This window comes from Lactuca serriola, chromosome 9, assembly GCF_051521515.1.
Source record: "Lactuca serriola cultivar US96UC23 chromosome 9, Lser_US96UC23_V15, whole genome shotgun sequence".
NCBI classification, from domain to species: Eukaryota; Viridiplantae; Streptophyta; class Magnoliopsida; order Asterales; family Asteraceae; genus Lactuca; species Lactuca serriola.
In genome coordinates, this window is record NC_136416.1 from 218,096,958 (window position 1) to 218,112,846 (window position 15,889).

At 36.9% G+C, this 15,889-nt stretch overlaps 1 protein-coding gene across 1 annotated transcript; it reads left to right on the forward strand.

Annotated features, from left to right (window-relative positions):
* Positions 1-10,286: 10,286 nt before the first annotated feature.
* Positions 10,287-13,198, forward strand: LOC145073878 (uncharacterized). The gene is made up of 6 exons (XM_079020352.1): positions 10,287-10,575; positions 10,790-10,969; positions 11,719-11,892; positions 11,979-12,085; positions 12,338-12,564; positions 12,638-13,198. Exons 1-6 carry the CDS (start codon positions 10,396-10,398, stop codon positions 12,976-12,978), a joined length of 1,209 nt encoding a protein of 402 aa, XP_078876478.1. The 5' UTR covers positions 10,287-10,395; the 3' UTR covers positions 12,979-13,198.
* The last annotated feature ends 2,691 nt before the right edge of the window (positions 13,199-15,889 follow it).

The window sequence follows — 15,889 nt, forward strand, 5'->3', positions numbered from 1 at the left end:
ATCAGTTAACATTTGCCTAGGTTAAGGGCCCTTCATGAAAGTACCATCTAGACCTAGAAAATCTCTTAACCCATATTTGAATCCTAACTTTAATGCACCTAGACAGACATATATTCTTCTAAAAGTTCTTGTGGTAATAGACAAGGAGGTTTTTGGATACACATCAATCCGAACTATTGTACCAGGATTAGTGTTGAGTAGCTCCAACACATAATCCCACAAAAATCCATACTATACTTAGTAGTCCCCACTAATGATACGCTCAGCCATTGACTTTGCCCTAGCAACCTTTTGCAATGACATTCCTACCTCCAGTTTCTTGCACAACTCTTTGTGTAAAGCTTTCACTGGAATTTTAGGGTTACTCTGTATTTGTTGAACAATTAAGTTTGCTACGTATCTGGAAGTGTAAGCTTTAACCGCCCTTGTTTGCAAACATTTAGGCTCATCATGTACTGTTTTCACCAACCAATCCTGATTTTCATTAGCCCTCGATATTTGGACTACACATGGACATGTACCTTTATTGGCAATTACATGTTTACCCTTGCAATTTGCCCTACTTCTAGTTGAGGGCCCACCACCATCAACTACTTTAGAAGGCTTACTTACAACACCTTTACATTTCACCCTAATCCGGATTTTGTCATTTTTGGCTAGGTATAAAGACATCCTTGTTGCTACAGCATGTGGGTTCATGTAGTTTTTAACATCAAGCTTGGTTTTGAAGACCTGGCCAATCTGGAATGTTTTAACATGAACCTCTCCATGTGAGCATGTACTTGACTTACTTAACTCTTTTAGCAGTCTCTTCCTATCATCTTCATGAAATCCTGCAAATTGATAATCATCAGTGGTAATAACTTCCAACTCATCATCAACCATGTCAATCCCTTCATCTTTTGAATGATTATTCAAGATTCCATGTTCATCTACATCAACAACATTATGGAATCCACTCATGTCTACATCTACATCAAACTATATGTTAGACTCATCCACATTGTATTCACTGTCATCAGAATCATCTCCACTATCCTCAGAACCATGGCCACTCTCAGAGTAGAGAGCCTCTCCACTATCATCACTCACCATACCCTCTAGATAATCCACTTCTGGTTGTTGTTCAAATGAAGTTTGAACATTAAACTCAGCATCATAATCAGCATAAAGTGAGTAATCCTCTATAAATGGTTCATAGTCATCAACTGTTGTAGTATTAGCTCCATCATTAGCTTGGCAACTTGGTTCATGTACATGGTAAGTTCCCAATGGTTCTTCAGTTTCAACTGCACTAGTGATCACTTCTTCTTGAGTTTCAATTTCATGATTCACCACTTCCTCTTGAATGACATGACTTTGTTTGCCTTGTGACCTTATAAATGGTAGAATACTCTTTGAGTAATCATGGCCTTCATCAACATCTAACACTTGTGACTGCTCATAATCAGGGTTCATAGACTTGTTTAGATCAAGCTTTCTACTACATGATCCTGCTTCTCTCCTACAAGGTTTCTTTCTATTCATTTCAGGTGACACACTATCAGGCTCCAACTCTTCAATAACAACTTTAGAAGGAGACTTGTAATAACTAGCTACCCTTGTCTAACCAGTTTCAATATACACCCTAATAAGTCTGTGTTTAGGGACATATAATACCATTTTAAGTACATATTGATCACTACCTAAAGGCATTAAGCCATAGTCCATAGGGTATTCAGGGATACATAAATGGTAGTAAAGGGTTTGCTCAGTTTTGTACCCTATTTCTCGAACCATGTCGTCAAGCTCATGAACTGAAAATAAATCAGTGTAAACATCATCTACATATGCTACAACACCATCAACATATTTCCTTCCAGGTGCTTTGGTGAAGACACCACTGTAGTGTATCTTCAACGTGAAATAGTTGTCATAACCTTCTGCAAACACAAAAAAAAAGAGTAAAATCAGTGATTTCCTTACATCAACACAATAGACCAAGAAAAAACAAGTTTTGTTGTAGTATTGTACCGTATCTTTTTCCTAAATCCTCCACGGTTACAAATTTTTCTCGAAAACACCATATTGATAGCACCATTGCAATTCTTGCATCTTAAAACCCTAAATCCCAATTTATGTTCTTGCTTCTACGATGGGAATGAACCCGATGAATACAGATGTAACTGGTTATCTTCTTGGGAGAGGGACGGGTATTGATGTGCAAGCAACAGGTAATCATTTCATATTAAAGAGAGAAGGTTACAACTGAAATGACGAAATTACCCCTACAATATTTTATTAAAAAATGAGTTAACGGTGAAATGATAACGGAGTGAGCCGGAAGGACCAAATGTCAAAAGTTTTGAAACCACAGGGACCATCTGTGAGGTTTTTTGAACTTAGGGATTAAACTTGATATTTTTGGAAACCACAGGGACCATTTTTGAAGTTTTGCCTTTTTTTTAACTTCAAAATAGACTCTCCGATGAAAATTGCGAAGAAAAAAAACTTTTGCAACATTGGCATACAAAGTTCATAACAATCAACATATCAGCCTTGCTCCACAAGGTCAGGAGGATGTGCCCTTCTAATTCTTTGTGGGTGAATTTCTTATATGGGCAAGCAGCGAGAGTTTATATAGGAGACCAACATATATAGTTTGCCACTGGGGTGCAGCAAGGCGACCACTTGGGCCCTCTTCTTTTTGCTCTCGTTTTGCACCTGCTTGTGCACAAGATTAGAGACAATTGCAAGCTCATTCTCCATGCTTGGTATCTAGATGATTGGTTTATCATTGGGAAATCAGAGGTGTAACATCCCCAAAAACAATTACAACAATTTAAACTTTTTCAAAACAATCTATTTACTAAAAGAAGTGTTTACAAAACCATTGTTTCCAAAACATTATTTAAAATCAAACTCTCTCAAGATCCAACCGGTTAGAGAACCAAGGATGTGTACGGTCACGCCTTCGCCTTGTCGCAATCATCTAAAGTACCTAAAACAATAAACTGAAACTGTAAGCATGAAGCTTAATGAGTTCCCCCAAAGTACCACCACATAAACATAACAAATAACATATACAACAGCATGTCAGGTCTAATCAACTATCGGGTTGGAATACCCAGGCCCAATCAACCTCCGGGTCCAGTCATCCTCAGGATGGAATACCCCATGTTGGAATGCCAATACACTATGGGTCCAGTCAACCATCAGGTTAGAATACCCCAGACCCAATCAACCATCGGGCTGGAATGCCAATACACGATGGGTCCAGTTAACCATCGGGTTGGAATACCCCAGGATCAATCAACATCGGGTTGGAATGACAATACACTGCGGGTCCAGTCAACCATCGGGTTGGAATACCCCAGGCCCAATCAACCATCGAGTTGGAATACCAATATACTATGGATCCTATCATCCTCGGGATGGAATACCCTTGGGCCTAATCAACCATCGGGTTGGAATGCCCCCGACCTGTTGGCTCACGCACAAAGCAGTAAAGCCTCAACCACCAACCAAATATGTGCACATATAGCATATAACATATAATCAGTCTACAGAAAGTCAAGCAAATCTATAGATCACTAGCATAGCATCATCCTATCTACTAGGATACCGCTCATGATAACATATTATCACAAAACATGATATCTAATCCAATGGGTCAGCCTTGGTGCCTTCGACCTGTAACTACGGTGAGGAAAACTCACCTCTCGATCTGATCAATAGCTGATGAGGTTCCGACTCCAAATCTTAGTTCTAACCGTCACTTATCCATCCAAATGACCAATTCTCAAACACAATCTAAAATATCCATTGGTCAAACTTGGTCAAAATCAGGTAAAAGTCAAAATTCCAAAAAGTCAATCGATTCAACCCAGCTGAGTACGCCCAACGTACGCGTTGGTTGACCAGGCACGGGCCTGATTTTCTAGATCCAAGCCCAAAATGATGTCCTTGACCATAAAGTTTCCAACTTTATGGTCTTGCATGACCATTAAGTGCTTAATGTCCAAAACCCTATGTTCCTAACCTATTAAGACCATCTAACACATGCATGGGTTACATACAACACTCATGATCATATTTTTATGGTTCATAATAGCTCCATAATGGATAAAGTTTCCAACTTTATCCATTAGAATGGTCCCAACAAAAAAGATCTAATCGATAAATCTCAAAGGGACCCAAAAAGTGCATCTTTTCAACTTAATCCATTAAGTCCAAGTCTCTAATCTTCATATCTGAATCAAAATGATGTTTGGATGGATAAAGTTTCCAACTTTACCCATAACAAGGTCACAAACTTTCAAGATCTAAACTTTATGCCTTTAAAGTGACCAAAAGCTCATAACACTCAAAACTAGCTATAGATCTAACAATATCATCATCAAGATCCAAACTGTATACCTCTAGAAGAAAGATCAAGGTGAACAAAGTCTCGATGTACAAGCTCCAATGCAACCAACACTTCTTCCATGAGCTCCTTCTTCTCCAAGGTGCACCAAGAATAATCCAAAGCACTTAAAAACACCTTCTTTTTGCTCACAATGCTCAATCTAGGGTTAGGGCTTCAAGAGAGGGTGTTGGAGAGGTGGAGGCTAAGAATAGAGTGGGTTTGGGAAGTTAAGGAGCTTAAATAGGGCTCAAATCACGAAAATAGGGTTTGGGCATTGATTGTACGCCCATCGTACTTAAATTACACCCAGCGTACTTAGGCATACTCAGTACGCCCAACGTACTCAAATTACACCCAACGTAAGCGGCCGACCCAAAAAATCATCATGACTTCAAATGATCATAACTTCTTTGTTCCAACTTCGTTTTCGACGTTCTTTATATCCACATAAAGGTATTAAAGAGCTCTAAAATATTATCTAAATATCTTGGACCAAAAACTTCTCGAACAAAAATCCATATTCCACGCAAGAACCCAGCTTATGGCTTTTCTCTTTCCACCCTTCGGTCCAAAACACAATTCAAGGGTCAAATCTCTTAACTATCATTACCTCCTTCCACAAGGACTAAAATTTTCCTTCTTAAGGCCCAAAGACTTAAACAATTGACTTTCGGCCCACGACACAAAAATGGCAGGGAACAGGATGTTACAAGAAGCGGTGGCTAGAGTTTTGAACATTATTCGATGAATGGTCCATGCTTTGGTCATGAGTTGAACATTAAGAAAACGAAGATTTTTTGGCCCTCCTATGATGGTAGGAAGTTTCATGTTGATTTATTCCCAACGGATATAGGGAGACCGTCTTTGGGGGTGAAGCTCCTGGGGTGGGGGGGGGGCAATGTTAGCAGAGACGTAGGGTTTATTAGCGGGTTGGCCATGAAGAGAGCGATCAATGTTGTTGATTTGATGGGTCTTCTTCCATAACTATGTGACCCGCAAAGTGAGCTCCTTTTGCTTCGATCATGTATGGGCATGGCAAAACTTTTCTTTGGTTTAAGGACATGTCAACCGGTGCACATAGAAGAGGCAACTTTATTCTTTGACAAAGGATTGCACGGGTCTATTGAGGATATGGTGGTATGCGGAGGCCTCTTCTTTGGAGACATCCAGTGGCGTTTGGCTTCCTTATCTATTCGTTTCGGCGGTTTGGGTTTGTACTCAACGTACGAGGTTTCCTCATATGCATTTGTAGCCTCGAGGGCCCAATCTTGGACATTACAATACCACATCTTACGTGACAGTGGCATATGTGGTATGGACTCTAATTACTTTTGTGCTTTGACTCTTCTTCGCGATACGAATCCGGGATTCGACTACAACGGTTTCACTAATAAGGACACCCCCCTAAATCCCATAGCATTGGCATATGCCCTATTTAGCAAAATCGTCAAAGATATGGAAGTCGACTTGGACATGATTGTCATACAGAAAACAGTTTTTGAGTGTCTTCAGGAACCTCACGCTCATGATTTTTAGCTAACTATCCCTATTGATGGGCACTGGCGGAGAGAATAGGGGGGTTGTCGGATGCTTTCCCCCCCCCCGCCCCCTGATCTCTTTGAACGTTCTATATATTATGTATAAAATGAGCCCATATCTATTACTTATTAATAATGAGCCCCTCCCATTTATTAAAAAATTAAATGATTATCATATATAAATAAAAATGACAGTGAAAATTGTAAACGTCTCACTTAAAGATCATTGCCTCCACCCTTATTTCTTATATTTTAATTGGTCATTGTTTATATACCTATTTATCTTAATTCATCACTATCATTTATTTGCAAATAGATTTTATAATTGACGATTAACCAAGATTGTCCAACATTATGTTTTAAGAAACTGTTCTTGGATTTACAGCTACATCTCCAAGATTTCAATACTTTAAATAAATTTTAATTCTTATTACATATATTATTTTTTGTAACTTGTAAATAATAATTTAATTATTCTTGATAATTTGGTTTATTATAATTATAGGGTAAATAATAAATAAAAAAACAAACATCCCATCGATTCTTTTGTATTACACACAATTGTATCCGATTAGTGATACTAATCAAAATCGATACGTTCTTATATATATATATATCTAGACAATTTTTTTTCTTATTAATTTCTTTGTGAATTTTACAAACTCTATTATGATATTTTGATATTAAAAATATTTTAAATTTTTATTAAGATATAAGCCCCCGTTATCCCAAAACCCTAGCTCCGCCCCTGTTGATGGCCCGACCAACATATGTCTGACATCCCCATTTTCACGGCCAGAAAAGATCGATTTTGTTTATGCTTTGCTTAAAAATCAGAGTAACATTTTCAATAAAAGTGTTGCGGAATTTGTTCCCAAAATAAAATATGATAAATATTTATCAAAGCATTTCCGTAGAAATATATTTCATTAAAAACCTTGGGTGTCATGTTCGATACATATCAAAAGCATAAACAGTACATTATAAGTCTGACAACATTTATTCATATCTACAGGCCTATAAACTGTTATCCCTCATCCAAACATCTATGCTCATGCGCCACTACCTGTAATACAAGAAACTATGTGGGTCAGCCTTGGGAGCCTGGTGAGCACATAAGGTTTTCAAACCACAATAAATAAGTTTATTATTTTCATCAACCAAACAAACCCGATTACCCGTTCCCGTTATCCTCACTTTACGTCCCTACAACATCTAACATAAGGGACCTAGCCTAAGGATTTTCATCGGGGCGATAACACATGCTTCGGGGGTTCCTCAATAATTCATGTCAAATAAGGCAACCATGAGGGGGATGGAGTACTGTTGGTGAGCACACAGTTCAAATAAACACCTACAGGTTGCGAGCTTGCTAGCGTTGCACTGGACTGTCTAGAAAAGTCTGTGGTCGTCATCTATACTCCGCTAGATGTCTGGATCATCAATAACATCAATATCGAGGTCTCTCATTATTTTATTTTGTCACACAACAACTATTACATCTACCTATGTTTTACCCAACACATTTTGTAGATATAAAATACATATACAGTTTAATCATTTAAAACATGTATAAAAATCTTTCATCCAGCATAGACAACAAGTATTCAGACAATATGAACACTTAGCACGTAAATTATATTAAATACTTCATATCTATGTGAAAGATGAAAGAGACTATGCACTCACCCGGTAAGGTGGTGACTCTGCACTTGGACAACACTTCGTTAACTTAAAACAATTTCCCTCGGACAAAACCTAGTGTCATTACCACTAGAGTTTAGTCTAATGCTCAACAAGGCTAATTAATAGTCTTGCTATTATTGCTATTATATAAGCATTAACACAATACTCTTCACCCACCATGCACAGACAGGGGCCAGACATGAAACACCGGAGAGTAGGATCATTTTGGCATATAGCACTTCTGAATCCAGCAACCCAAGCGGCCTTCCAAATCAGATTCCCCGTAACACGAGTGGTTAAAAAAGATATTATAATGACACTTATATAACCTATAATAATAGCTCAAATAATTATTCTAAGGTATTAGGTAATTAAATAAAAATATATATTAAAAATAGCATAGGCGTAGCTCACTTACAACAGGGTTTTTCTTGAAAACCGGACTTCTCTTGGAGCAGTGTTTCCGAGCCGAAAGGCTCTTTTCTCGGGGCTTCAGGAGCCTCGGGTGCTAGGGGGTTTACCTAGGATTTAGGGGGCTTAAAGAGCTAGAGAGAGTCTAGAGAGAGATAGAAGTGAAGAAACGGTGTGGAAAAGAAGGCAACCCTCGGCCTCTTTTTATAAGGGAGGCCTCGGACGAATGCGGGGCGTTCCCTCGCTATACGTGGGGCGTACAGCTTCGGCCGTACACACGTGGCGAGGTTTCGGTGGGGCGTCGTGGCCTGTCTCGGACCGCATGAAGGATCGGAACGGTGGGCATACCGAGTTGTGTACGCGGGGCGTAGTGCGAACGTTGGGCATACCCCCTCGCACAACCTTTGTGATTTCCCACTCTAACTTCAAAAATTCATATATTTCACATCCGAGCTCCGTTTTTGACGTTCTTTATATCCACGCGTAGGCGGGACCGTACTCTACGACTTTTGTTTAGACTCCGTCGGCTAATTTTGACTTTATTTTTAAACTTATATTTTTAACAGTCCGGGACATGATTGGTTCGTTAAAAATCCATAACTTTTTAATCCAACGCCCGTTTTCGTCTGTCTTTTTATTGTTACGCTACTATCAACGAGATCTTCAATTCTCGTCTAGGTTGTGTCGGCTAAAAAACGCTCAATCTAATATTCGAACTTTGGGTTACATACTGTTAAGCTGTAACTTTGAAAAATCGTAACTTCCTCATACAAAATCATATTTGGGTGTTCTTTTTATGCACACTCTCGGTTTAATGTATTCTACGACCTTCGTTTAGATCACTAAGGCTAAAAATCGCTCTATCGTAAATTCACTATTTACGTCGCGCAGTGTTGTGCCGGTTCTGTCGCGAAACTTCGACAGATTATAACTTCTTCGTTATAACTCGAATTTCAGCGTTCTTTATATGTACGGAATCTTTGTCACGACCACTACTACTTCATGTACCGATATCGGGTTTATTCAAAACTTTATTTTTGACGCTTATTTTTATCCTTTATTAATTATATATTTATAATTAAATATAAAACATATAAATTCACATAATTCACATAATACTCAAATAATTTATCTTTATTACTTTAAAAAAAGTTACAATAGTTAACCTAGACTATTACATCATCTACTAATGTTTAGCCCCGAAACACGGGCGTTACAATATGTCTCCCGTGGAGTACCGAACTATCATTCGTTACCGCCTCATGATTCCTCTATTCCCAATTGACGAGATATGTCCAATTTTCAGCAAGACATGTTTGGACACTTTTGGGGAACATACAGTTCATTGTAGAGGTCTCCTTGGTTTCAAGTACCGATATGATGTGGTTATGGATGTTCTCTTTAATGTTTGTCGGCGTGCTGGTATTTTTGTGAAGAAAGAAGCACCGATGAACTTTTTGATGGTCCCGCAGGATGGAAGATCCACACTCTGGTAGGCTGACATTTTGGTCTTTGGATGGGTAGGAGGGAAGCACGCTTGTGTGGATCTTACTAGGGTCTCTCCTCTCGTCGGTTTGAGGAGCGGGGGTTTCACAGCAAGGCATGCCTCTTTGAAAGTCGTTGCGTGCAAAGTGGCAAAGCACGAGAATGCATGTATAGAAAATCAACATGCGTTTGTACCTTTTGCATTTAATACATTTGGTTTTCTCGCACCATAGGCGTGGAGCTTCTCAACAGAGTCCAACAGGTCATGTATTCTAATGTTATATCTCTTAAATCCACATATGTTGTTTTCAAAATAATTAGTTTTGTTATCCAGAAAGGGCTAGCGACGCATTTTGTTGTCCGTTTAACTTCCGTCGAAATCTATTGACTTTTTTTAAGAAATGGAAAGTCGTGGAAAAAAGATTTAAAAAAAAAAATGGTTTCCATAGGCTATGTTGATTTTTATAGGTTTTATAGGTGTTTGACCTACTGAAATCTAAAAAAACATTCTTGCAAGCAACCTAGATTTTTTAAAATGGGTTGGTGGCATACATAAATTATGACTATTCTTATTATTTTTTTTTTCATGTTTATGAAATTAAAAAACATACTATTGGTTATTTATTTATTTATTTATTTTTGTAACTATTTATTTTAATTTAAGTTAAGTTTAGATAGTGTCGCAACCAGTCAAAAGAAAAGATCAATCTGAAAAGGACCCACAAACCCTTTTAAATCCCCCTCCCTTTCCATTCCCTTTCTTCCCCCCGAATCCTCCATCAACCAGAGTGGGAAGGCACAGTTGAAATCACCTTCACCTCCGTCGTCATCAACTCATCACCAACAGCTTTTGCAATCAATTTCATCTTTCGATAAGATTCAGCATCAATGAGGAATGATAATATTCAAAATTTCTATACGAACTGGGAGCACAATGGCGGCTTCGATCATCATTATACCGAATCTCCCAATGTCTCTGTTTCTGCAACACTCGAAGGAAGCAGCAACAATGGAGGATTCGAGTATCAAACTGATTCCAACAATCGCAATCTCAATCTCCATCCACAGGTTCTCTCTTCTAATCTTATTGTTCATGAAAATCACCCTACACCCTCCGATAGTTCGATTCTATCAATCATCAAACAAAAATGTTTCTGCATGTGCATAAACCTCACTGTATTTTCTTCGAATTACATTACATCAACTTGGTTTAACTAAATCGATCTAGAAGAGTATAACAATGTGAAATTTTGTTCTGAATCTGTAACTTAATCTTTTGCAGGGAGGAAGTCCGATTGGTTTGAATTTAAGGAAGTCGAATTCTCTAATCAATTTGGTAGAAATGACGCTATCTCAAGAAAGGGAATTACACAAGAACTCATCATCTAATTCTAAACCGACTCCTGAGAAGTTGAAGGCTTCAAATTTCCCTGCTCTTCTTTTACAGATCGGTTCTTGGAAGGTTCCTTTTCTTTTTTTATTTTCCATATACTTTTTGTTTGATTAAGGATATATAAGGTGAAGAAAAGGCTTGACACGTGTCATTGCATCAAATTATCACTATACCAAAATTAGATAGAAAATAAAACTCTTATTCACATATATATACATGTGTTATTTGTTTTGTAGTTTTCTTATAAAAAGTAGAGTATTATTATAATAATATAATTTTAATAAGACAAAATGATTTTAAAGTTTTAAACTCTTTCCAGAAAAAGGAAAAACTAAGAAACTTCTGTCAATAGCTACGGATACAATTTTTTTTAACTAATCCATATCCGTTTTGAAACTCGATTGGTTTGGTCAATAAAAGTCAAAACCAAAATTTTCGTAAGAATCGGAAAAACAATTCTCATGGTTTCTGCCATGACGTAATTTGTTTTCTGGTTGATTTGATATAAAGTATAACATATATGATTAGAAAAGTAAAGTAATCAAACAAACATATTCCATTCATAAAAATGCAATAGTTTTCATTTTGGATCGTCCAACTTTTCCTTCTAGATAACTTTTCAATCATGATTAACTTCTTTGTCTATCAGTAGTCACCATGCGTATAGTAACTTCGATTTTGGTACACAAATTTCAATAATTTTGGTGCTTTATTGCAAGACATTTGATTAATAATCAACACGGATATATTTATTACACACTTAAAGCCAAACATTTTATTTACCGACTAAATTCGAAATCATTTGAAAATGTTTGTAGAGAGTTTCAAGAAATGAAGGAGATTTAGTTACCAAAATTTATTATGCAAAGAAGAAACTAGTTTGGGAGTTTCTAGATGGGCCTTTAAAGAGCAAGATTGAAATACAATGGTCAGAAATATCAGCAATTAGAGCCTTAATATATGAAGGCCAGCCAGGACATCTAGAAGTTGAGGTTCAGATTATTTCTCATCTAGAAATGTTTTTTTTTTCTTCCATTTTGTGGATCTTATTTATATGACACAAATAATATGTATACAGATAAACCAACCACCGCAATTCGGCCGAGAGATTAATCCCCAGCCACGAAAGCATACACAATGGAAACAATCTACAGATTTTACAGGGGGTCAAGCATCTATTTGCAGGTACCTACCTACTTAAGGGTCAAATATCTAAACGGAACCATTCAGAAGTCACATCTGAATCGGTCATCGTTATTATTGTCATTGGTGTTTTTATGTTAAAGTATATGTTTTTATGTTAAAGTATATAACATAAAAGGTCTAATGACAATAACAGTCCTTAGATTATTACATAAATCCAATAATATCTATAATAATGCTAACATTAACAGTACCTATCGGTTTCGGTTTCTAAATAATATGATTTTTCTCCAGGCGTCATTCAATTATATTTGCTCCCGGAGTCCTCGATAAGCAATATGAGAAGCTTCTTCAATATGACAATCGACTATTCAACTTAAGCCAACAACCTTTCCCGATAAACAACTACTCATTTTTCTACAATGACCCAAATCACTATGTGGATTACTCATACATGGATCCACATCATCGACCAACCAATCATTTTCTTAGAGATCATGCTCCCATTTTACCAAATTTAGGTAAAACTCAACACTTTTGTTTTTTTTTTTTATTTTAGAAACTAGGTGATTGATCCATTATTCTATTATTCAGATGAAGGAACATTAAGACATGTAGATGAGTATCAAGATAGAGTACATATTCAATTTGAAGGGAATCCCACAATTCCTATTGGAATGCAAAAACATTTCCTACCATATTATGAGCAGGACACCATTATCCCGATTCAAGAACCAGGAATGAAAATGTTGTCGGAAGAAAGTGATTACATAAACAATAGGATTCCAGGGTTACTTGTTAATTCTAGAATTAGTATCCAAGAATCTAATTATCGGATAAGTGTTCCAAATCCTTATGCGGATTCATGGGAGACTGGAACAGAGAATTTGGGATGCTCAAATGGGTACCAACAATTCAACCCGAATTGGACATAAAACGATTAATTGTTTTTTTAATTTGGAAATGTAGATAAACAGAGAGCAACATTAGATTCACACTTTAACCTCTTGAGAAGGAGGACTGTGTGTGAGTGAGTGTGAGTGTGTGTGTGTGTGTGTTTTTTGTAATAAACATGTAAGTTTTGACATGTAACATGATCATAAACGATCATGTAGATTGATAAATCACACACGGTTTTTGTGTGTTTTTTTGGCATTTTAAGATATTGTAACAAATAATAAAATATTAGCTTATTTATTTTGTTTAACCTTCTGTTTGCTTATCTTATTAAAACAAATAAGTTTCTAAAGTATTATTTTCTTTCCCAATTTTTAATTAAATGTCAATCACATTTATTACGAGTTTTAATAGGTTTATAATGGTATTAGGTGAATGTCCTCACATAAGCATTGTTGTTAAAATATATGTTTTTTAAAATATAACTGAGATATTTACAAATAAATGTTTTTTTTAAATATAACAATAACATTGTTGTTAAATTTGATATAATAATTCGTATATTAATTTGATATAATATATTGACTATTTGAATTAATGATAATATATACACGTTTTAAAACTGCATAATCTCCATCTTTTGAATGATCTTTACCTACGGGTTACTCATGAATAAAATTAAATATAATATATAGTTTAATGTTATTTATAGTTGTTGTTATTGTTAATTATTTTTTTTAAATTTATTTTCTTAACATTTTAATTTCTATCATTGTAATTATTTAAAACATCAAATAATTTTTTTTATGTTTTATTGTATGTTATTTTAAGCTACTTATTTAAAAACTTTTAACGATTATAAAATTATCTTTAGAAAATATTTTAGTTAAATTGATATTACAATTTAGTTTTTGCATTTAGCACTACAATTTATTACTTTTAACTATTCACAAAATATTCTTTGGGTTTTTTAAGTGGAACTGCAATTTATATTGAAGTTGACCCTGTAATGTTATATTTAAATTAACAATTTAAGTATTTTGTTCAAACTGTTCAAAAGTTATATCTTTAAACTAATAATGGTTTACATACAACAACATATTAAATCTAATAAATTAAGTATAATATGTTAAAAGTTAAAGACATAACTTTATAAGTAGAAGTAAAAATATTATTTCAATATTGAAATTTAGTTTATTTATAATTACACTTTAGGTTTGATATTTATTTAACCTTATTAACCAACTTATAATAATTATTGTAACATCCCAAAAATCATGACCAAAATTTTCTTTTTGAAACATTAATAAAAACATAAGTCATCAAATTGTTTTATCTATAAACAAAGGTTTATATATCAAATCAGGGTATCATTTCAAACATGTACTTTTTATCAGAGTAAAACATCATAGGCTAAACTTCTTGGTCTATGTCGTGCGATTATCCCGAGCTCTTCCCTCCGCTACTGGAAGTACCTGAAACCAAAACTGAAAACCGTAAGCACGAAACTTAGTGAGTTCTCCAACCTACCCTCCGCTACTGGAAGTACCTGAAACCAAAACTGAAAACCGTAAGCACGAAACTTAGTGAGTTCTCCAACCTACCACAGACCACGTAAGCATAATCACATACTGTCAGGCATATTTAGGTGCCTGGCCTACCCTGTCAGGTATATCTGGGTGCCCGACCTACCCTGCTGAGCATACCGGGGTGCTCAACCTACCCTACTATCGGGCATATCTGGGTGCCCGACCTACCCTCCGGTGTATCTCAATCGGTTATGGGGACTATTTCACCCCTACCACTACCACATAATAACATAACATAACATATACATACTATCTAACATAGATGGGTACTAGACTACCCCTTTGGTCCTATCGGCCGATAACCGGGGACTATTCCCCTTACTATCAGTATCACATAACGTCATATCATGCTAGCACAAAAAAACATATCAAGTAGTAGCAAACCTAGATACTTATCACACAAACAACAAATATAATCTATCATACAACATATAAACCTTTCTCAGGACGGCCCCGACATCGAACCCCCGGTACATAAACATGCTATCATCTAAACATACTTCAGGCTTGCCTCGACATTGGACCCCCGGTCCGGAACATACTACCATGTATACGTACTTTGGGCTTACCTCGGCATCGGACCTTGGTCTCGAACCTATCGTACTGACACATGCAAGAATCACAAAGACCTCAAGCATCCTAACATTCCTCGGGCCTCGCCCGACATCGGGTCGTAACCCAGAACATATACAATAAGTACCTAGGGCTAACCCCCAGGTCTTCCTACGATACATAAACATAATGGGCCGCATTGTGGCCTTAGACCCACGCACACAGTGAGGAGACAGGATTTATGTGTTACGTGTTCCGGGTCACGGTTCAATGCAGTATGCAATATATGTGTGTCCATGTTAGTTGATATGTTCATGTTATGCTTTGTTCAGTTAGTTCCGGATTTCGGTCCGATGCAGTTATTCCGGACTTCGGTCTGATGCAGGGGACAAGGTCCCAGTCAGTTTCCGGATTTCGGTCCGATGCAGGGGGTAAGGCCCCAGTTAGTCCGGGCTTCGGCCCGATGCAATTCCGGACTTCGGTCCGATGCAGGGGACATGGTCCCAGTTAGTCCGGGCTTCAACCCGATGCAGTTTCCAGACTTCGGTCCGATGCAGGGGACATGGTCCCAGTTAGTTCGGGCTTCGGCCCGATGCAGTTTCCGGACTTTGGTCCGATGCAGTGGGCAAGGCCCAGTATGTGCTTTATATGTTGTATGGTATGTGGTAGTTTGGGGGAGCTCACTAAGCTTCGTGCTTACGGTTTTCAGTTTTGGTTTCAGGTACTCAGTTTTCAAAAGAGGAGCTCGGAGAGGTTGCAGTGCACACACCATAGTCAGTTAGCCTGGGGAATGTTTTACTCTGATAAT